This window comes from Bemisia tabaci, chromosome 3 (assembly GCF_918797505.1).
Source record: "Bemisia tabaci chromosome 3, PGI_BMITA_v3".
NCBI lineage: Eukaryota > Metazoa > Arthropoda > Insecta > Hemiptera > Aleyrodidae > Bemisia > Bemisia tabaci.
The window spans coordinates 14,650,272-14,672,818 of record NC_092795.1 but is presented as its reverse complement, the minus strand read 5'-3'; the positions used below and the strand labels follow the sequence as shown (position 1 = coordinate 14,672,818).

Sequence of the window (22,547 nt, the reverse complement as noted above, 5' to 3'; positions counted from 1 at the left end):
AATATTGAAACATATTCTGCCGAAAAAAAAGCAGCATTTGGTAAGTGAAATGTTATTTGAGGAAGCTCGTAATAATGGTTCTGGATCTGGAAGCACACTTGCCCTCTCACAACAGCACGGTAAACCAGTTTTAATTGATATGCGCCCCAAATCCAGAAATAACGAAATTTCGGTTGATGGTATGCTGCAATTACGAACCCGGCTTAGACTCAGTTTTAACGCTACATCAGAAATAGCATCTTTTTTTAGAATAACCCTCAAAGACCGAAAAATAATTGAAAAGGATTTAATTCACTTGATGAGATCGAAGAGCCACCTTTTCGATGATTATTTCGATGTGGCAGAGGCATAGTGAATAGTGACCAGGCACGGCTTCTACAAGCAGGATGGTATGATTGACCGATATCTCCGTGCAATCGGGAATTCCCTGAAAGTTAACCCTGAGGACCGATACGAGCCGGAAGAGGCCGACGATCCGGATGATCCAGAAAAAAGGTTAAGTCTTTCGAGATCTTTCAGTTCTTCAGTGCGAAGAGTGTATAAGAAACTTCAACAACACAGGTACATCCTTCTTCTCATTGCAATTAATTGCATCAAATCTTTTCAAATCTTCCAAAATATGCCTCTCCTCCTTCCATACCCAATTTTATTCACGCATTGACAATTTTCTTGCGTACCCTTTTAGATCAGTAGACATTCATAATGCAAGCATACAAACAGGTAGACAATTTAAGCTTAGAAATTTTGTTTGTGGACGTTTCTGTAATGGACTAAAAAAAGGAGACATTTTGGCAGTAGACATACTGCTTGTAGACCTACTGACTGGAAACCAAACTCAAAACTCTTTGCACTCTGGCTAGCAAACTTAATTCCTCGCCTACAGGCGAAATTTGGAGCTGATTCATTACGCAGTTAATTAATAATCGCTAATGCCGTTTTTTGGTCACTGTTTCAAATCACCCGCGCCGCATTCACATTCGTGCCTCGAAATTTTGCCTGCAATCGGCCAACCAGCCTCGCGAATCCGGTTGGTAGCGTGTCTCGCTGGGAACCCCAGCGTCGCGGGTTCAAATGGACTGCATTTTGCAATTTGGACCTGTAAATTCCGTCCCGGTTTAAAAACAACGTATGTGCCATCAGTTTCCCTATGCACATTAGTGTTTTTTTAGATGAGCCAGAATTTATAGGTCCAAATTGCAAAATTCAGTCCAAATCTCCTCCGGACCACGGAGATTTTACGCTGAATTGGTAAGTCAAATTCATTCGTCATATCCGTGTGTATGACTCATGTGTCTAATTGATCTGTGTAACATCTGAATGTACAGAATGTATTCGAATAATAAATGTCTGGTATACCTTCAGAAAACTTGTACACCTCACAACTAGAGGGTGCCACCAAATAAAACCCTTGTACACTTCACAACTGGAGTGCACTAACAACCACGAAAAATATCGACAATTTTGCGGTACATACGGGTGTGTTTGCGGAACCTACACGTTAGGGTGTGCCTTATTTTTGAGTTTTGCGAAAATCAAGTTGGTCAACCCCTAAAAAGTTTCTATGTAGTCTCTAAATGAACCCCCTAAAAGGAAAAAATTTTAAAAAAATTTTAACCCGTGCCTCAAAGGGCCTAAAGGGCCTAAACCCAAAATTCAAAAATTTTGGCAAGCGACACATCAATTCTGAAGGAAAATGGCAAGTTACGGCCCTTTTAGGGCAGAAATTTCGTCCGTTTTGCCGTATCTTGAAGCGTAAGGTCACAAACGGCCCAATGACGACGTGAGGCTATGGGCTGGCGGGGCGCGCCGCGGCCGGCCCGCCGCTGAGCGTGCGCGCGCGGCAGGGTTGCGTATCGCCGCTTTACAACGGCGTAGAGGAACGAACGGTGGGGTGGGAGGGGGATATCCAGTGGAAAAGCATCCACATTTTCTATCCATATTGAAAATGCATTATACTTTTTCAATATAGATGAGGAAATATGAGCCATACAAGGAAGTGATGAAAAGAGTGACAAATACATATATAGTTTGTACGGTTAGGAGTGTAAGTGGGGAAAATTTGCCATAACTACAGAACAGCCCTGAAAATCTCCGGGAAATAAAAGCTGCTATTGATGAGAGGTTTGCATGAGAGGTTTAATTAAGGACTAATTAAAAAGATAGGTGCGATGTTGTCGAATCGTAAGCCCTTTACGCGATCAAAAGCGATTAGTGTAAATTTAATTGGAAAAGTTTAAGAAAAATTTGATGAAAGAAAATTGCCCCAAATTCTGGAAGTGCTTAAAGTGTTTTTCTATCATGTGAAGTGTTCGCACATGAATGTCAATGGCAGTAATTCCAATATGGAATGAAAAATGTAGAATCCCTGTGATACATAGTGTCTATGTTTCATCCACCCACCTTTTCATTAGTGCATTTAACGTGACATCAATTAGAAAGTTTAATTCGAGAGGTTCAATATGGCTTACCCACTTACATTTTCTGGTACTGAACCCCCCCCCCCCCCCCGCCACAGTTACTTGCTATAATCAAAAATGTAATATTAGTTTCTCGAAAAAATATGATTTAATTTGGGGTTTGAACCCCACTCTTTATAACCGTGGGCAATGCCCTTGACCACTCGGCTACTGGGGAAGATTTGAGTAAATGAGGCTAATGTGTCATTTAGCCCCGTGGGTGAGGCCAGGCAATCAACATCAGCTGTAAGTTGGCGAAGCCAGATTGAACCGATTGAATAAAACTTTCTAATTGATGCCGCGTCAAATACACCAATGAAAAGGAGGGTAAACAAAGTCTTATTGATGTATCAAACCTTCAGTAATTTCATATGAAATGAAAAAACCTATTTTCTTCCGTTTGGCGGGACTCATTAGCGAGCGTGAATTTTTCCTGTCGAGAAACTCTCTCCTGGGCGCGAGCTTTCTTCTTGTCTGCTCTCCTCACCTCTGCTGCAAGGATAGTATCCTTCACTGTGGATATTATGCATTCTCATCCAGGTTTTCGTTGAAGAATTAAACATGCTTTATCCTCTTCATTTTCCATGATATCTAGAGTATTGCATAAAGCAATGTCGAATAACACGTCGATTTTTGCCGTAAAATCAGTCTCCAAATTCTCTTGAACCAGCGATCGACGGCTAGCATTTTTTGATACGCGCCTCCACTCCTCATAAAAATGTAAACATTTTTAAAAACATGGACACTATGTATCACAGGGATTCTACATTTTTCATTCCATATTGGAATTACAAGATCAGAGGTTTTTGACGCACCGCCATTGACATTAATGTGCGAACACTTCACATGATAGAAAAACACTTTAAGCACTTCCAGAATTTGGGGCAATTTTCTTTCATCAAATTTTTCTTAAACTTTTCCAATTAAATTTACACTAATCGCTTTTGATCGCGTAAAGGGCTTACGATTCGACAACATCGCACCTATCTTTTTAATTAGTCCTTAATTAAACCTCTCATGCAAACCTCTCATCAATAGCAGCTTTTATTTCCCGGAGATTTTCAGGGCTGTTCTGTAGTTCTGTAGTTGTAGCGATTGCCTTATGTAGGGATGCGATTTTCGGAAGTTCATAAACAACATATGCAGATGTTTGTGAGCAAGCAAATTGGCAGGTTATCTACTAGACGTAATACATCATTGGGCTGTTTATTCCCACCCGGAATGACACCCCGATTTCCTTTTATAGGGGTTGGCGATTCATAAGCAACATATGCAGCTGTTCATAAACTACACATGCAGGTGTTCATGAACACGCTCCTGGCAAACTACCCTTAGGGGTTTGGAAAAAATTTTTAAAGGGTTCTACAGGTTAATTACATCCCTCCTTATTACCACTGTTCACGTTTCACCCAAACCAGAATGCGACGACTCAACCATTACTCCCTTTTTTTAAATCCTTGGGTTGGTTCTCCCAACATTACCTGTGAATATAATGTTTCTATTGAAAATCCATGTTTTATGTTACAGGACGGAGGAGGAAAAATGGGGCACAAACCTCAAAAACATAATAGTACCGCAAACAACGGTGCCACATCTAAAATTGCAAATAAAATCCAAGTACACCCCAGTCTTTTTTTTCAATAGGAATCTCAAATTAACCACTCTTGATAAACATATAGAAGGCTGCATGCCGAAGCATCATTATTTAAATATCAAAAACAACCTTGTCGCAATGCAGGACGGAGACGTGTGGTCCATTGGAGGCAGAATTTATGTAAAAGTCGAGGCTCTAAAAAGTGGAAAATTGAAGAAGGTGAGTTTTCTTACACTTATTGTTTAAATTAATAATATTTATTAAAGCTTATTGAAAGTACTCGTTATCTTAGCTTGCGTAGCTTTGCCTGTACGGTGCACACTTGCAAATTCTCTTTCATTTTTTTCACGTTCATAACCAACATATTTCGTGGTACATGGGCAACTTTATGTTGCTCAACAAAAAAAGCAACATATGAAGTTGATCATGAACAAGGAAAATACTAGTTCATGTACTAGAAGTCGGGCAGTCATGGGCTACTTCTTCCAAACTTTATTCGCAGCCTAAAACTTCAGTTTCCACGTGCTCATTCGCTAAAAATAAAATTCTGTATGTACATTCATTTGTTCCAGAAAATGGAGGAGGTCTTATCATTTATAAAAGACAAGCTAAATTGCCAGAAGTACATTTATTATTTGTCAAATGGCAGCTCCAATTTCTCCGTCCAGCATCTACAGGGAGTGGATGACTCCTTTAAAATCAAGAATATTATTGTATCTATAACGCGAAACATCCCCCCGCACGAAGACATGAAGAAAGAATTTTCCCTAAAGAGCGGGGCTACTCGCGAGAAGGGTCCGCAGCACAGGGGCGAACGGTTTATCACCCCGCGGTACCTGAGCACGGCAGTAATTAAGGGGACCTCTACCCAGAACAGTCAAGAAGATAATCCGACCTCTACCCAGGACAGTCAAGAAGATAATCCGAACGAAGATACGGATGACTCGGTGTTTCTTCCTAAAGGAGCACCTCGTACAAGTAAGCGGAAGCGATGCCAGGAAGTAAAGGCCCCCCTTAAGAAAAAGCCGTGCGTAGAGGAAGGTAATTTTTTTTTTTTTTTTTTTTTTTTTTTTTTTTTTTTTTTTATGCCTACGAGCGTTCTACTAACATCTCATCCATTATTTTGCATAATCTTTCAATAATAACAATGTAGGAAGTTAGTGGTTATTAATTTATTATTTTAAAATAAATTTATACATAATTTTTATTTATTTCCTTAGGAGTACTCCAGAATTACGAAAGAAGGGATGATCTCCCTCCGAACCCATTAATAAATTTTTACACAAAAACTTAGGGTTTGCTTTCACGGAGCTTGTTCAAGAACAGGTGATCCACTGGTTTATGACCTCGTTTTCGGACCTCGTTACCGTTTTCACTTGTATTTTTCCCAAGGGATGGATGAATATATATGCCCCCCCAAAAATACAGAATTCGGTAATGCCATCTAGCGGATAGATTAACAAGAATATTTGTCACGTTCAGAAACAAGGTGCGCAGATGTTCATAAGCAACATATGCAGATACTCATGAACATTATGAATGTTTTATCTTAAATACTAACCATCTTCCCTTATACCGACAGATTCTCTTGTGCAACAGGCGATAAATCCTGATGAACGTCTCCCAACCCAGTCTTCAGAAAGTCTCGCAGATCCTCCTAAAGATAATGAAGGTAATTAAGAAATACCGTTATGCAATATACAGTATGCCACTGTACGTCAGTGTTATTAATTATTAGTTTATAATAAATTTTATACATAATTTTATTAATGTCCTTAGGATTGCACCAGAATTAGGAAAGAAGAGATCATCTTCCTCCGAACCCATTAATAATTTTTTACACAAAAACTTAGGGGTTGTTTTCACGGAGCTTGTTCATGATCAGGTGATCCGCTGGTTTATGACCTGGTAGCACGTTTAATTCCTTAGGGTGGTGTGTTTTTCCAATCGAATGTTTTTTTTTTTAATACTAACCATCTTTCCATATTTAACGACAGGTTCAGTTACCAATCCCGAATTGAAGGGTACTCCGGAAATTACTACCCAAAAGTCACCTGCGAATGCTACCACTTCCAACGATGCTGATGATGAGTCACCTAAATCTAATGAAGGTAATTAAGAAATACCGTTTTGCAATATACAGTATGCCACTGTACGTCAGTGTTATTAATTATTAGTTTATAATAAATTTTATACATAATTTTTATTAATGTCCTTAGGATTGCACCAGAATTAGGAAAGAAGGGATCATCTTCCTCCGAACCCATTAATAATTTTTTACACAAAAACTTAGGGGTTGTTTTCACGGAGCTTGTTCATGAACAGGTGATCCGCTGGTTTATGACCTGGTAGCACGTTTAATTCCTTAGGGTGGTGTGTTTTTCCAATCGAATGTTTTTTTTTTTAATACTAACCATCTTTCCATATTTAACGACAGGTTCAGTTACCAATCCCGAATTGAAGGGTACTCCGGAAATTACTACCCAAAAGTCACCTGCGAATGCTACCACTTCCAACGATGCTGATGATGAGTCACCTAAATCTAATGAAGGTAATTAAGAAATACCGTTTTGCAATATACAGTATGCCACTGTACGTCAGTGTTATTAATTATTAGTTTATAATAAATTTTATACATAATTTTTATTAATGTCCTTAGGATTGCACCAGAATTAGGAAAGAAGGGATCATCTTCCTCCGAACCCATTAATAAATTTTTACACAAAAACTTAGGGGTTGCTTTCACGGAGCTTGTTCAAGAACAGGTGATCCGCTGGTTTATGACCTGGGAGCACTTTTAATTCCTTAGGGTGGAAATTGTTCATAAGCAAGGAGTACAATTGTTCATTTACATGGTTCAGTTTCATCCCATATGTGGAAATATTTTAGCGTGTGAGGATTGGAGGGGCACCTGCGTCTGCTGCGGTATCTCCTTTTTAACTTAATTTAAACTACATACCTGCAGTGGGTGCAAACCTTATATAAATGTGTTCATAATCACTTTTCTTTCGACACATTACAGGAAATGCGCCAAGCACAATTACCACCAAATGGCAATTTGGCAACGATAGAGGGATCGATATCGATATGTTGCAAGGGTTCTACGACCGAACCAAAGATAAATTCCCTGAGATGGTCCTCCTTACGAAGAAAATTAATGAACAGAGCGTGCGCGCCAGATACGCCCCCGATCACTGGGGTGTACCAGAGGGATGGGAAATTTTTCGATCTGCAGAAACCGCTAAAGTGGTAAGTGTTACGACCTGATAAAGGAAATTTATTAATTATTTGTACATCGTTTGTAAAAGGAATTTTACATAGGATGTTTTATGTTTGTTCCTAGCGTTGCAAACACGCAACATTAAAATATTCACTGTGCCTTATTTGAAGTTCTTAAATTCACACGACTGAATTAAGGTATTTGAAGTAATGTAGGCCTGAAATAAAATGTGGGAAGGAAGGGAGGATTACCCTCCGAACCAAAAATAATTTTTCCCACAACCTAAGGATCGTTTTCGTGGAGCGTGTTCAAGAACAAGTGAAACGCTGGCCTATGTAACACAGGCAGTTTTTCACACCCAACAGTCATTTTGGTGGCAATATGAAGTATAAATCATTTTAATCACGCATGATTATACGCATAAATGATACTCATTTGCTGAATACACTTCTGGCTGGAGCGCATATGCATTCATCACTGCAAAAATGTCACAGGAAATCGACAAAGCCAGCGTGTATAAGGCTATTTCGATTGTAATCTTCCGTCGCATTTCTAAGGCGCAATGATACAACTATTTGAGCTCTCCGGAATGCGTGAGGTATCACGCCGTATTTGAAGGCGTTTTCAAAATAGCCAAGTTCCGATACCCGGATTATCGTTTTGCATAGTTCATATTCTTTTGTTATATTCCGTAGCACTTGTTTATTTTTAATCCTCGTATAAAAACCGCCCATTTGCTAAATACAATTCTAGCGAGCGCACTTCAGCTATGCATTCACCACTGCAAAAGTGTCAAAGGAAATCGACAAGCCCAGCGTGCATGGAGACTATTTCCATTTTAATCTTCCGTCACATTCTTACGGCGCGAAGATACAACTATTTGAACTCTCCGGAATGCGTGAGGTATCACGCCGTATTTGAAGGCGTTTTCAAAACAGCCAAGTTCCGATAACCGCATTATTGTTTTGCAAAGTTCCTATTATTATGTTTTATTTCCTACCATTTGTTTGTTTTCAATCCTCCTATAAAAACTACTCATTTGCTGAATACACTTCTGGCTGGAGCGCATTTAAGTTATGCATTCACCACTGCAAAAGTGTCAAAGGAAATCGACAAGCCCAGCGTGCATGGAGACTATTTCCATTTTAATCTTCCGTCACATTCTTACGGCGCGATGATACAACTATTTGAACTCTCCGGAATGCGTGAGGTATCACGCTGTATTTGAAGGCGTTTTCAAAACAGCAAAGTTCCGATACCCGGATAATCGTTTTGCATAGTTCATATTATTTTGTTATACAGGGTTATCCAAAAGTCACTGACCACCCCTGTAACTTTTTTCCAAATTGAGATAGAAGTTTGAAACTTTGGGAATGTTCCTCGGTCCAAGATAGCAACTTTTTGGTCTCCCCAAAATTTTCTGGGGCGGCCCCCTTGGGGGGGGGGGCGGGGGCTAACTTTTTTTTTTCAAATGGCAACCCCCCCTTTGTGATACTTCATTCGAAAGATAATAAAAAAAGAAAATTTTTGGCGCAAACCGCAGGTCAAAATGTTCATTTTTGACAAAATGGCGGCCGGTCGAAGTTCAAAATGGCGGAAATTTGGCATCTCCGTTGTTTATTGACGGATTGGTGTGAAACTCGGAATCCTAGGGTTTTTTGAGATGAGAAAAACGATTCTGGCTTTGGTTTTCCAGAAAAGTCAGTCCTTTTCAAAATGGTGGCGATCAAAACGGCGGCCTAGAGCGGGAAGTGGATATTTAGGCTGCATATCGTTGGATTTGCAGGAAACTTGGTTTCTGGGGGTGTTTCGGCACGAGAAGAACGACTCTTTCATTGGATATCTGAAATTTTGACAAATTCCAAAATGGCGGCGGAAAAATTGCGGGAAATCAGTTTTGCGGCTCTTTACGGATGGATTAGCATGAAATTATTTGATATTTCAAGAATCTAATGAAAAATTCCTTTTAATCAGCCAAAAACCGCCAGGATATCGAATTTCATGCAAATCCATCGGTAAACAGCCGTAAAACTGATTTCCCGCAATTTTTCCACCGCCATTTTGGAATTTGTCAAAATTTCCGATATCCAATGAAAGAGTCGTTCTTCTCGTGCCGAAACACCCCCAGAAACCAAGTTTCCTGCAAATCCAACGATATGCAGCCTAAATATCCACTTCCCGCTGTAGGCCGCCATTTTGACCGCCGCCATTTTGAAAAGGACTGACTTTTCTGGAAAACCAATGCCAGAATCGTTTTTCTCATCTGAAAAAACCCTGGAATTCCGAGTTTCACACCAATCCGTCAATAAACAACGGAGATGCCAAATTTTCGCCATTTTGAACTTCGACCGGCCGCCATTTTGTCAAAAATGAACATTTTGACCTGCGGTTTGCGCCAAAAATTTTCTTTTTTTATTATCTTTCGAATGAGGTATCACAAAGGGGGGGTTGCCATTTGAAAAAAAAAAGTTAGCCCCCGCCCCTTTTAAGGGGGGCCGCCCCAGAAAATTTTGGGGAGACCAAAAAGTTGCTATCTTAGACCGAGGAACATTCCCAAAGTTTCAAACTTCTATCTCAATGTGGAAAAAAGTTACAGGGGTGGTCAGTGACTTTTGGATAACCCTGTATTCCGTAGCACTTGTTTATTTTTAATCCTCGTATAAAAACCACCCATTTGCTAAATACAATTCTAGCTGGAGCGCACTTCAGATATGCATTCACCACTGCAACAGTGTCAAAGGAAATCGACAAGCTCAGCGTGCATGAAGGCTATTTCAATTGTTACGTGAAAGAAGCGAAAACATAAGATTTTCCTTCAATTTCGCGAGATACCACATACCGACACCGGAGTTCGAATAGTTGCTCGCATGATTTCAGTGTGTGAAAAAGGGAAAAGTTACGTTATTATCATCTCAATACCGTGAAAAGTCCAAGATATATTCAGCAGATTCGTTGAATCTTGGGAAATTGCGCGTTCTTCATCTCGGTTTCGTGGGAAGTGCGCGATTTTTTGTGGGAAAAAAATGAGATATTACGCAATAATCACCGCGATATCGCGGCAGATTCGCAATTTTTTATAACTGTTCTATGTATAATCATTTACATTTACGCGTTATTCACCTCAATATCACAACACATATACGCAAATATTCCTACGGTTGATTAAGATCGCAAAAAATCGCACGGTTATCATCTGCGTATCGCGGAAAGTACGCGATTTTTGTATCGATGCTAGCATACTACTCGTATCAGTCACGCGGAAAAGAATTAGTTGCTGATTTAACAATTCAATGGACCACTAGACAAGGTACGAATTTCAGCATTCTGATACATGTTTCTTAACCAAAATTTCACGTAAAATGCTATGCGCACAGCAAAAATTACCGAAATCAACTCCTTACGAAGATATTTAATGATTCTTGATGCGTGAATTCAAACCACCCGCTCATGAAAACTCAATGCTCTACGTGATTCACATCGCACGCTTGACGGTTTGGCTCAGCAATAGCAAATTTCTTGTGGTTTGAACAACACATGATGGGAAATGAACATTGCTCGATTGAGAAGCTTGCTGAAACCGTTGTAGTGCGCGATTTGACTCAAGTAGAGCTTTGAGTTTCTTGTAAGCGGGCAGTGCAAATTCCTCGTAACCAATGTGAAATAAAAACTTTAATATCTTCTTTAGGAGCTGGTTTCAGTAATTTTCGTTGCACGAATCGTGTTCTACGTGAAATTCTGGTAAAGAAACATGTATCAGATTGCTTGAATTCGTACCTTGTCTAGTGGTCCATTGTTAAAAAAGAAGTGACTGCCATGTTTCAAATGTGGATTTTACAACAGTGGGAAGCTAGTTCAACCACGAGGGTGGTTAAATTCATCATTTTTTTATTGTAAAATATGCATTGAAACATGGTAGTCACTTTTTTTAAACAATTGAATTGTTCAATCAGGAATTTAATTTTTTCGTGCAGTAACTTAAGCTCGAAAAGCTAAGCCTTTCTTTTAACTTCGCGTGATACCAATTAAATACCTGCTCCGAACTTCCAAAAGTTGCTCGGTGGACTTCTGCGTGAGATAGAGTTAAAATTTACGCGAGTTTCATCTCAATATATCGCAAGAAATACGAGCAATTTTGTGAGGAAACAAATAAGAAAAAAAGATGGAAAGCAAGCGATAATCGACGCAATATCGAGGCAAATACGTGGTTTTTTCAAGCTATTATTAATGATTAGAAGCAATCAGGCGAAAGGATAACATTTTATTTTAATTACGCTTGATATCGCAGATCTACACCGGAATTCGAAGAGAAGCTCGTTCGGTTTTTGCAATTGAAAGAGTGAGAAATTACGCTGGTTCCATCTAAATATCGCAGGAGAGATTGTTCCGGCGATTTTGAGCGCATCGAAAAATACACAATAATCACTGCAATATATCCGCATTTAACGCGATTTTCAAAGGAATATAGTGATATCCTTCAAAATTACGCGGTATTCATCGCAATATCGCGGACAGCGCACGATTTTGCTTCATCGCTAGACGCATTTTATTCATGAACGTCATGAATTGAACTGCACATAGCCGGAAAGCTAAGATTTTCCTTTAATTTCACATGATACAACATACCTGCACCGGAGTTCGAATAGATGCTCGCTTCATTTCTGCCTGTAAAAAAGTGAGAAGTTATAGTCCAGGCGCCTGGTAAGTCTACCTGGAATTTTGGGTACACAGCGATTTTTTTGGCCTACTTTATGTTTTTTGGGTCGCCGAATCCGAATCTGAAGTTTCCGCACGCGTATCTGGTGAGCATTTTCCGCTATTTTGAAAAAATGGCCTAAAAAGGCCTTTTTTTGCGGTTTTTTTGATATAGCGGCTACGGATGAGGAAAAGTCCCGGATTTAGCTAATGTTTTGAATAGCTGACAAAATTTGGAAGAAAATGGTATATAAATATGCTAGGTTTGCTCAAAAATTGAGGAAGATATAGCACCGTGAACATCGCGCCTATTCACGTTTTCGAGGCGCACCCGTTAACGCGTGATCCGGCTCGCCGCGGTCAGCTAAGTTCCGAAGCGTTCCAAAGTTCCGAGATCCGAGGTTCCTCAATTTTTGAGCAAACCTAGCATATTCATATACCATTTTCTTCCAAATTTTGTCAGCTATTCAAAACATTAGCTAAATCCGGGACTTTTCCTCATCCGTAGCCGCTATATCAAAAAAAACCGCAAAAAAAGGCCTTTTTAGGCCATTTTTTCAAAATAGCGGAAAATGCTCACCAGATACGCGTGCGGAAACTTCAGATTCGGATTCGGCGACCCAAAAAACATAAAGTAGGCAAAAAAAATCGCTGTGTACCCAAAATTCCAGGTAGCCTCATTTTTAGCTACCAGGCGCCTGGACTATTAGGCGACTTTAGTCTGAATACCCTGTAGAGAGGTACGCGACATCTTCAGCGGATTCGTTAAATCCTGAGAAATTGCACGCTTTTTGTCTCAGAATCGCGAGAGATGCGAGATTATACCCACGACATATTTTTAAAAATGAGAAACTACGCCCTTATCACCGCAATACCAGGGCAAATTCGCAATTTTTGAAACGCTTACTTAAAATCATTGAAAATTACGCGTAATTCGCCTTATAATCGCGGCACATACGCAAATTTCCCAGCAATGGCTTGAGAACATTCAAGACACACATTTCTCATCTCAAAATCGCGGAGTGTACGCGAATTTTACATTAACGTAGACATAGTACTCCATACAACGACATTATCTTGGGACTCACATCAATATCACGTTACATCCGCTTTTCACGCGGCTAGTTGAGAACATTCGTAAATTCATTGAAATTACGCATTAATCATCTCAATAACGCGACGTACGATCGATTTTCCTGCTGAATTAAGAAAAAAAGATCGCACAGCTTTCGCATCGATTTCGCGGAAAATATGCGATTTTTACATCGATGAGGACATGATAATCAGGAACGTCCCCAATTAGAGATGGGTAAAAACCTACGATTTTCCTTCAGTTTCGCGTGATACCACATACCTACTCCGGAGTTCGAATAGTTGCTCGCTCCAGTTCTGCCAGTCAGAAAGTGAGAAATCACGCGAATTTCATCGCCACATCGCGATATTTTAAGGGGATTCGTTATATCCTAAAAAATTCGATGTTTTTCATCTCGGTATCGCTGGAAAGTGCGACTTCTTCAATTTTTTTTTTTTTTTGGGGGGGGGGGAGAACAAATTATAAATTACGGGATAATCACCGCAATTTCGCGGCAAATACGCGGTTCTACAAGCCTTTTGGTAAACTCATTGAAAATTACGTGTAATGTAGCTTAAATTCGCGGCCACATCCAAATTAGGGATTCTTCCGGCAGTTTCGTAAAATAATTGAAAAATGCGCGTGGTTAAACTTACGAACGCGGCACATACACCAATTTTACAGCGGAGCATTAGGAACATTTTAAGATCACACTTTCCTCGTCTCAAAATCGCAGAAGATACATGAATTTTACATCGATGTGAGTATAGTGTCCGCCCTCAACGACACGTAACTTAAGATACACGAAAGGCAATGTTTTTCCTTCAATTTTGCGTGATACCATGTACCTATTCCGAAGTTCGAATGGTTGCTCGATTTAGTTCTGCCAGTCAAGAAGTGAGAAATTACGCGAATTTCATCTCCATATCGCGATATTTTCGGAGGATTCGTTAAATCCGAAACAATTGGACGTTTTTAATCTCGGTATCGCAGAAGGACGCGACTTCTCCACAAGTTCGGGGGAAAAAATTATAAATTATGATCACAGCAATTTCGCGATTCTACAAGTATTTTTGTAAACTCATTGAAAATTACGGGTAATGCAGCTTAAAATCGCAGCACATAAGCATAAATTTTCCGACGGCTGGTTGATGAAGAATATTCAAGATATTACGCATCTCATCTCGAAATCGCGGAATAAACGCGAATTTTGCATGGACCTCAGCTTTGTACCCTTCAACGTCAGTAACTTGACATAGGCGATAGGCTATGATTTTCCTTCAATTTTGCGTGATACCACATTCCTTCTTCGGAGTTCGAATAGTTGCTCGCTTAATTTCCGCGTGTGAAGAAGTGAGAAAATACGCGAATTTCATCTTGAATTGGGAGAACATCGCGATATTTTCAGGGGATTCGTTATATCCTCAACAAATGCGTGCTCCGTCTAGGGATCGAGAGAAATGTACAACTTTTCTAGCAATTTTGAATAGAAAATGATAAATTACGCGATAATAAGAGCAATAAAGCTTAAACAATTAATCAACAATTTGGGTCTTCGAATGTTTGAAATGTCAAAAAATATGTATGCATACCTATCAGCGGCTCCTTGGTTTTTAGCAGGCGGGTTGGGAAACAGGAAAATCTGAAAAGTAAAAATAAAAACGAAAATCGTTATAGTAAGCTGGGACTGCACATTGCATTTAAGGGCTGCAGGGAAATGAGTTAATGAGCGAGATGTAAATATACGCGCTACAGTACGCGTAGTTCCTACTTCAGAAACCATCTCCAAAACGATGCGGAGGCACCAAAGGAGATCATGAAACATTTATCGATAGGAGAGCAGTAATCTCAAAGACTTGACGTGAAAAATGGTCAAAAATTAAAACTGAGCGCTTGAAAAACCATGATTGGGGCTAAATTTGCAATATTGAACTACTATATCTGGCTAATTCATTTAAGCTCTTGTGTGCCGTGCTAACGAAGAACGCCGTATGATCCTTCGGACGTTGGCAAGTTTCCTCCAATAAAAACCGAATTTACCGAGAAATTGCGAATGTTATTTTCCAAGATCTTCAGACAATTTTGTACGGATTTTGTGGATTAAATTGCGGAAAATTTCAAGGGAAAATATGCATGGGTGTTCTCAAAAATCCGTATTTTACCAAGGGAAATTTGGCAACTCTCGAAGGTTCATACGGCTTGCTTCCTTGGCACGGTAGTTACGTACATAAGGCAACTTACGGCACACATACGTTGTTTCTAAAATAAGCCAGAAATGGTAATGCTTCATAGCAACATGTAGTCAGTTTGTATCATACACGGAAAAAAATCAGGGTAGGGTTCGGCACTACCTATGGGTAGTTTTAGGGTCGGTAGTCCTGAGGAACAGAACATGTATTCGTCAACGCTACCTCTCGCTGTCCGTAGCGCCTACCCGCCGCTTGACTGCAACACACACGGCAAGCTTGTTTCCACAAGTAGAATTTCTCTTGCGGAAGGCTAGAATGTCCGGGATGCGTATGCGCCGTGGACTGCTCGACTACGTCATCGTATTCGCCTCGGACGAGGAAAGAAAACATGGCTGCCCCGCGTCGCGTTGCCCAGTCCGGCGCTTTATTTAAAGTAATAGTTTAATACTATGAGGAAAGAATCAACACCCAAAAACTCAGATTTTCCTTGACATAAGCAAGCTGGCCAGGTTGGCCTAGTGGTTAGCGCGTCTGACTCTAGACCCATAGATCCCGGGTTCGAATCCCGGTGGTGGCGACAAATTTTCACCGAACTGACGAGTGGATCTGCAGAAACAGATTCTACTCGACCTTAATCCCTGAAAATTTGAAAGCCGGAGCTATGGAGCATGAATGTTCTAAAAGTCCCCCTGATGCCCGTTGACAATCAAATAATTTCTTTGTAAAAACTCGTGTCTATAGCTAGCTATGGCTTCCTGAGCAACAAAAAAAAACAGGAAGAAAAGCCAAATAAACTGCAAGAAAAATTTAAAAAAATAAAAAATTAAAAAAAAATAAAAATAATTGAAAAAACTATATTGTGCGCGATGAAATTATGCTCTACGGGTGTAATCAGATTTTTTCGCACATTTTGGCAACTTTGCATCAAGTAGGCTTCAGCCCTGCCGGATCTATCCTTGGAGCCTTCTGTTTCTGTGCCTACGCGCTGCCAGATCTGTTTCTGAACGTCACGGGTCATCTAGCGTGGAACGCAAGCGCGAGGTAGGCTTCAGCACGACCTTGGCTTACGACTGCGAAATCAGGTACCGCGCGGTAGTGTTGAAGGGCAGAAACTAGTCCTCAACCCTAACTCATTTTTTTCCGTGTAATTTATGGGGTTGAGCATCAGCAAGCTAAATTTTCTTTTCGTGTTTCATGATTACAACAATACTCATCAATATTTTGACCTATTCTGCGAGTATTTTCTTTACAATCCAGAGGAAAGTCACAGACATTTCAAGACGCAATGTTGTTTTGTTCTTTCTCGCAAAAATAGAACCTGGAAGAAAATTAGGCGGCATGAAATGCTGATAGGCTGAATCTTGTCAAATCCGTCCAAATATTTTTTCCCGATACGGAAATGCTCAACAATCGCTCGATTTCCTTCCACCATCGGTGCTCTTCAACTAACAAAAATATTCAGCAAAGAACAATTCGTCGTCGAGGAAGTTCATACAATAATAATCAGGCAAATACTTGATTATTAATAATTGAGACATTCATTCAGAACAGTTTGCCTGATATAAGCGCTTTTATAGTCATACTTCAAGAATTTTTTAATGTAACAGAATTTCGATTGGTAATCTTATCTTATCTTACTATAGTAAAAAAAAATAAGGCCTTTTTTGTGTGTACGTCCGTGTCATTTCGCATTCTCATTGGTCTTTCATTAACCAATCAGAAAACGTCATTGAAAATCCCCGGGAAATTTACATGTATTCTTCCGTAAAGGAATTATTGATAGGTAGACAGGTATAAAAATGGGATGTATTTCTTCTAATAACCAGGATAAAAGGGAGGATTATTACCTATACAGGATAGTCCTAGAAAAACGGGATGTACCTATATTAATAAACCGGGATAACAGGAAGGATATCGATCATTGTGTATCGATATTCGATACATCGTTTGTTCTAAAGCAGTATTTACTGGGATAAAACGGGATTTCTTCATAATAACCGGGATAAAAGGGAGGAATTTTACATCCTATACGGGAGAGTCATGGATGAACGGGATGTACCTATATTAATAAACCGGGATAACAGGAAGGATATCGATCATTGTGTATCGATATTCGATACATCGTTTGTTCTAAAGCAGTATTGACTGGGATAAAACGGGATTTCTTCATAATAACCGGGATAAAAGGGAGGAATTTTACCTATACAGGATAGTCATGGATGAACGGGATGTACCTATATTAAGAAACCGGGATAACAGGAAGGATATCGATCATTGTGTATCGATATTCGATACATCGTTTGTTCTAAAGCAGTATTGACTGGGATAAAACGGGATTTCTTCATAATAACCGGGATAAAAGGGAGGAATTTTACATCCTATACGGGAGAGTCATGGATGAACGGGATGTACCTATATTAATAAACCGGGATAACAGGAAGGATATCGATCTTCGATACATCGTTTGTTCTAAAGCAGTATTGACTGGGATAAAACGGGATTTCTTCATAATAACCGGCATAAAAGGGAGGATTTTACCTCCTATACAGGATAGTCATGGATGAACGGGATGTACCTATATTAATAAACCGGGATAACAGGAAGGATATCGATCTTTGTGTATCGATATTCGATACATCGTTTGTTCTAAAGCTGTATTGACTGGGATAAAACGGGATTTCTTCATAATAACCGGGATAAAAGGGAGGAATTTTACCTATACAGGATAGTCATGGATGAACGGGATGTACCTATATTAATAAACCGGGATAACAGGAAGGATATCGATCATTGTGTATCGATCTTCGATACATCGTTTTTTCTAAAGCAGTAATGACTGGGATAAAACGGGATTCCTTCATAATAACCGGGATAAAAGGGAGGAATTTTACCTATACAGGATAGTCATCGATAAAACGGGATGTACCTATATTAATAAACCGGGATAACAGGAAGGATATCGATCTTTGTGTATCGATATTCGATACATCGTTTGTTCTAAAGCAGTATTGACTGGGATAAAACGGGATTTCTTCATAATAACCGGGATAAAAGGGAGGAATTTTACCTATACAGGATAGTCATGGATGAACGGGATGTACCTATATTAAGAAACCGGGAAAACAGGAAGGATATCGATCTTTGTGTATCGATCTTCGATACATCGTTTGTTCTAAAGCTGTATTGACTGGGATAAAACGGGATTTCTTCATAATAACCGGGATAAAAGGGAGGAATTTTACCTATACAGGATAGTCATGGATGAACGGGATGTACCTATATTAATAAACCGGGATAACAGGAAGGATATCGATCTTTGTGTATCGATCTTCGATACATCGTTTGTTCTAAAGCAGTATTGACTGGGATAAAACGGGATTTCTTCATAATAACCGGGATAAAAGGGAGTAATTTTACTCTATACAGGATAGTCATGGATGAACGGGATGTACCTATATTAATAAACCGGGATAACAGGAAGGATATCGATCATTGTGTATCGATATTCGATACATCGTTTGTTCTAAAGCGGTATTGACTGGGATAAAACGGGATTTCTTCATAATAACCGGGATAAAAGGGAGGAATTTTACCTATACAGGATAGTCATGGATGAACGGGATGTACCTATATTAATAAACCGGGATAACAGGAAGGATATCGATCATTGTGTATCGATATTCGATACATCGTTTGTTCTAAAGCAGTATTGACTGGGATAAAACGGGATTTCTTCATAATAACTCCGGGATAAAAGGGAGGAATTTTACATCCTATACGGGAGAGTCATGGATGAACGGGATGTACCTATATTAATAAACCGGGATAACAGGAAGGATATCGATCTTTGTGTATCGATCTTCGATACATCGTTTGTTCTAAAGCAGTATTGACTGGGATAAAACGGGATTTCTTCATAATAACCGGGATAAAAGGGAGGAATTTTACCTATACAGGATAGTCATGGATGAACGGGATGTACCTATATTAATGAACCGGGATAACAGGAAGGATATCGATCTTTGTGTATCGATATTCGATACATCGTTTGTTCTAAAGCTGTATTGACTGGGATAAAACGGGATTTCTTCATAATAACCGTGATAAAAGGGAGGAATTTTACCTATACAGGATAGTCATGGATGAACGGGATGTACCTATATTAATAAACCGGGATAACAGGAAGGATATCGATCTTTTTGTATCAATCTTCGATACATCGTTTGTTCTAAAGCAGTATTGACTGGGATAAAACGGGATTTCTTCATAATAACCGGGATAAAAGGGAGGATTTTACCTCCTATACAGGATAGTCATGGATGAACGGGATGTACCTATATTAATAAACCGGGATAACAGGAAGGATATCGATCATTGTGTATCGATCTTCGATACATCGTTTTTTTCTAAAGCAGTAATGACTGGGATAAAACGGGATTCCTTCATAATAACCGGGATAAAAGGGAGGAATTTTACCTATACAGGATAGTCATCGATAAAACGGGATGTACCTATATTAATAAACTGGTATAACAGGAAGGATATCGATCTTTGTGTATCGATCTTCGATACATCGTTTTTTCTAAAGCAGTAATGACTGGTATAAACGGGATTTCTTCATAGTGACCGGGATAAAGTGGAGGAATTTTACCTATACAGGATAGTCATGGATAAAACGGGATGTACCTATATTAAGAAACCGGGGAAACAGGAAGGATATCGATTTTTGTGTATCGATCTTCGATACATCGTTTTTTTCTAAAGCAGTAATGACTGGGATAAAACCGGATTTCTTCAGAGTGACCGGGATAATATGCAGTAATTTTACCTATACAGTATAGTCATTTATAATAGTGGATGTAACTATGTTAAGGAACCGGGATAAAACACATCAAATGCATCATGAAACATAGCAAACACATCAAACACATCATGAAACACGTAAAACGCAATATACACATCATGATACACCTAAAACACATCAAACACAACAAACACATCATGAAACACAATCAAACACATTAAACACAACAAATACATCATGAAACACAATCAAACACATCAAACACAACAAACACATCATGAAACACAATCAAACACATCAAACACAACAAACACATCATGAAACACAATCAAACACATCAAACACACCATGAAACACAATCAAACACAACAAATCGCATGTATCGATAATCGCACGTTTCGATAACCGCATTTATCGATTCCAAATTCCCCCAAATTTCCCCATTTATACAAAAAATTACGAATCTTCCTATTTCTCTACTGTTCGAAATTATATGAATTTAATTTTTGATCATTAATAATTGTATGTATTTCATTACAATTCTTTTCTCCTATCTTTGCGACTTATTTTTCATTATCAGTTGCATTACTTCATTATCATGTGATGAAAAACAGCTGAGTATTTTTCACCACTTGGTTTTTCGCAATTTTTCCGTTGAAAAATGCTACTTGGGTTGGGTGATTTAATTTTACCGTGAATAATATTGGTAGATAAAAAATTGTACCATCAAGTCTCCAAGGGGTTTCATCCCCTGGCGTTAACTCTGGGCGTTCTCCGTGCGTCCATCACGTTTACCGGTCGATTTTACCGGTGATAAAATCGCTAGGATCATCAACATATGAGCGATTATCGCCTCAGTCGCCACGGTGGTAGGCCAACACTTTTCCATTAGGCTATGGCCGCAACATGATTCCCAAGTGCGAATTGCCTCTATGTAGATGGATCGGCGCTTCGCAACCTTACAACTTTTTACATTGCGTTGACTGACACCGAGTTTTCATTGGATTTTTTTTTTTTTTTTTTATTTTCCCTCCTCTGTACTTTATGAAATACGTACTGTACTTTATGAAATACGGTTGGTAAAATGAGGTTCTACTGGTAATCTCATCATTCTGTCTTTGTAAAATTACCAAGAATAGTGAGATGGCAAAGATATCGATGGACCTTGGTAAAAACGCCGATATTTTTTATCGCCTGTGGTAGAATTACAGAGATAAAATGGTAAATTAAGTTACCGGGAATTGATTACGAATAAAAGTGGTATTCTTACCTGGAAAAATCAGTAAAAATACCGGTCTGCCTTTCTAACATTACCAATGATTGATAAAAAAAAGAGATGGTAAAGTTACCAACGGACCTTGGTAAAAACGGCAGCGGCGGCGGCATAGAAACATGTTTCATAAGCGTCATTCATGCGTTAGTAGGCGTTGATGAAAAATTGCAATTTATTGCAATTTTATCTCTATAAAATCGCGTTCGATAAAATCGCGATTTTATTGCAATTTATCGCGATTTTTCTCCCGATAATATTGCGATGATTCGCCGTCGATAAAATCGCGATTTTTTTATCCGATAATATTGCAATAAATCGCGACGTCGATAAAATCGCGATATATTCTCCGATTAAATCGCAATTTATGGCGATCACTACTACTCGGGAATTGCAGCAGCAAATCCAAAAATTGTTACGCATCACCGCCACTCTTTAATTTAAATATCAAACCGACCTGTGGCCTTTTATCAAGGTTAATATAAATACATCCCGTTTTATTAATGACAAACCTATTATATTTCGTTTATATTATATTATATTCTATCCTATTTGCTTTCCATCCATTTTATTTTATCCCATATAAACCGTTTCAAACTGATTATTCACCTTTTTTTAAAACTCCAACCTTAATTGAAGTAAGTTTTTAGCTAAATTGAAGATGATCTTTTGAATGAATAAGCACTTAACAGAACTTCAGCAGTATTAATATTAATACAATTTACGAGAATAATGTAAATTAAAAAAAATTAAGTGATATTTTCATAACGAATTGACAGAATATACGAGGGGGTTGGCCCGCGGAGCGGCCAGGGGGCGGAGCCCTCTATAAATAAAATAAAAAAAGACCCGCATATAGCAGGTCAAAATGAAACATTAAATACTTACGAATAGAAGGTTATCCATTTGCCCGACTCCAAGCTGGAAGCACCACGCGAACACTGACAAGGCGCACAACAAAAAATATTTTGAGCCGATGATAATTAATTAGTGAAGAGAGTATCGAGCACTTCATACGTCATTCCGTTTCCTTTGGGTATTTTTCAATTCTGTCCAGATATTTTAAAAGCATTAAATTAAATGAGAAATTGGGACACAAAAAAGGCAGAGGGGTGATAAAATTTCACTTAACGCTAATACTGTCAATACATAAAACGATAATTCTACAATAGGGCACTGAATTCCTCAGTCGCAATGAACGTATACCGTACCTAGAAGCATCAACTCAGTTTCTAAAAAAAATTATTGAT

At 39.0% G+C, this 22,547-nt stretch overlaps 1 protein-coding gene across 2 annotated transcripts in view; it reads right to left on the bottom strand.

Moving 5' to 3' along the window:
- LOC140224212 (uncharacterized) overlaps positions 1–22,547 on the bottom strand; it is an 87,187-nt gene that overhangs the window by 50,388 nt on the left and 14,252 nt on the right. The window contains exons 2-3 of one of the 2 annotated variants that reach the window (XM_072297901.1): positions 22,186–22,346; positions 14,627–14,676 (exon numbers count right to left, since the gene is read on the bottom strand). In XM_072297901.1, the coding sequence (XP_072154002.1) occupies positions 14,627–14,676; positions 22,186–22,203 (68 nt within the window). In that variant the 5' untranslated portion in view covers positions 22,204–22,346. The remainder of the gene's footprint in view (positions 1–14,626; positions 14,677–22,185; positions 22,347–22,547) is intronic. The other variant, XM_072297902.1, reaches the window with a different exon arrangement.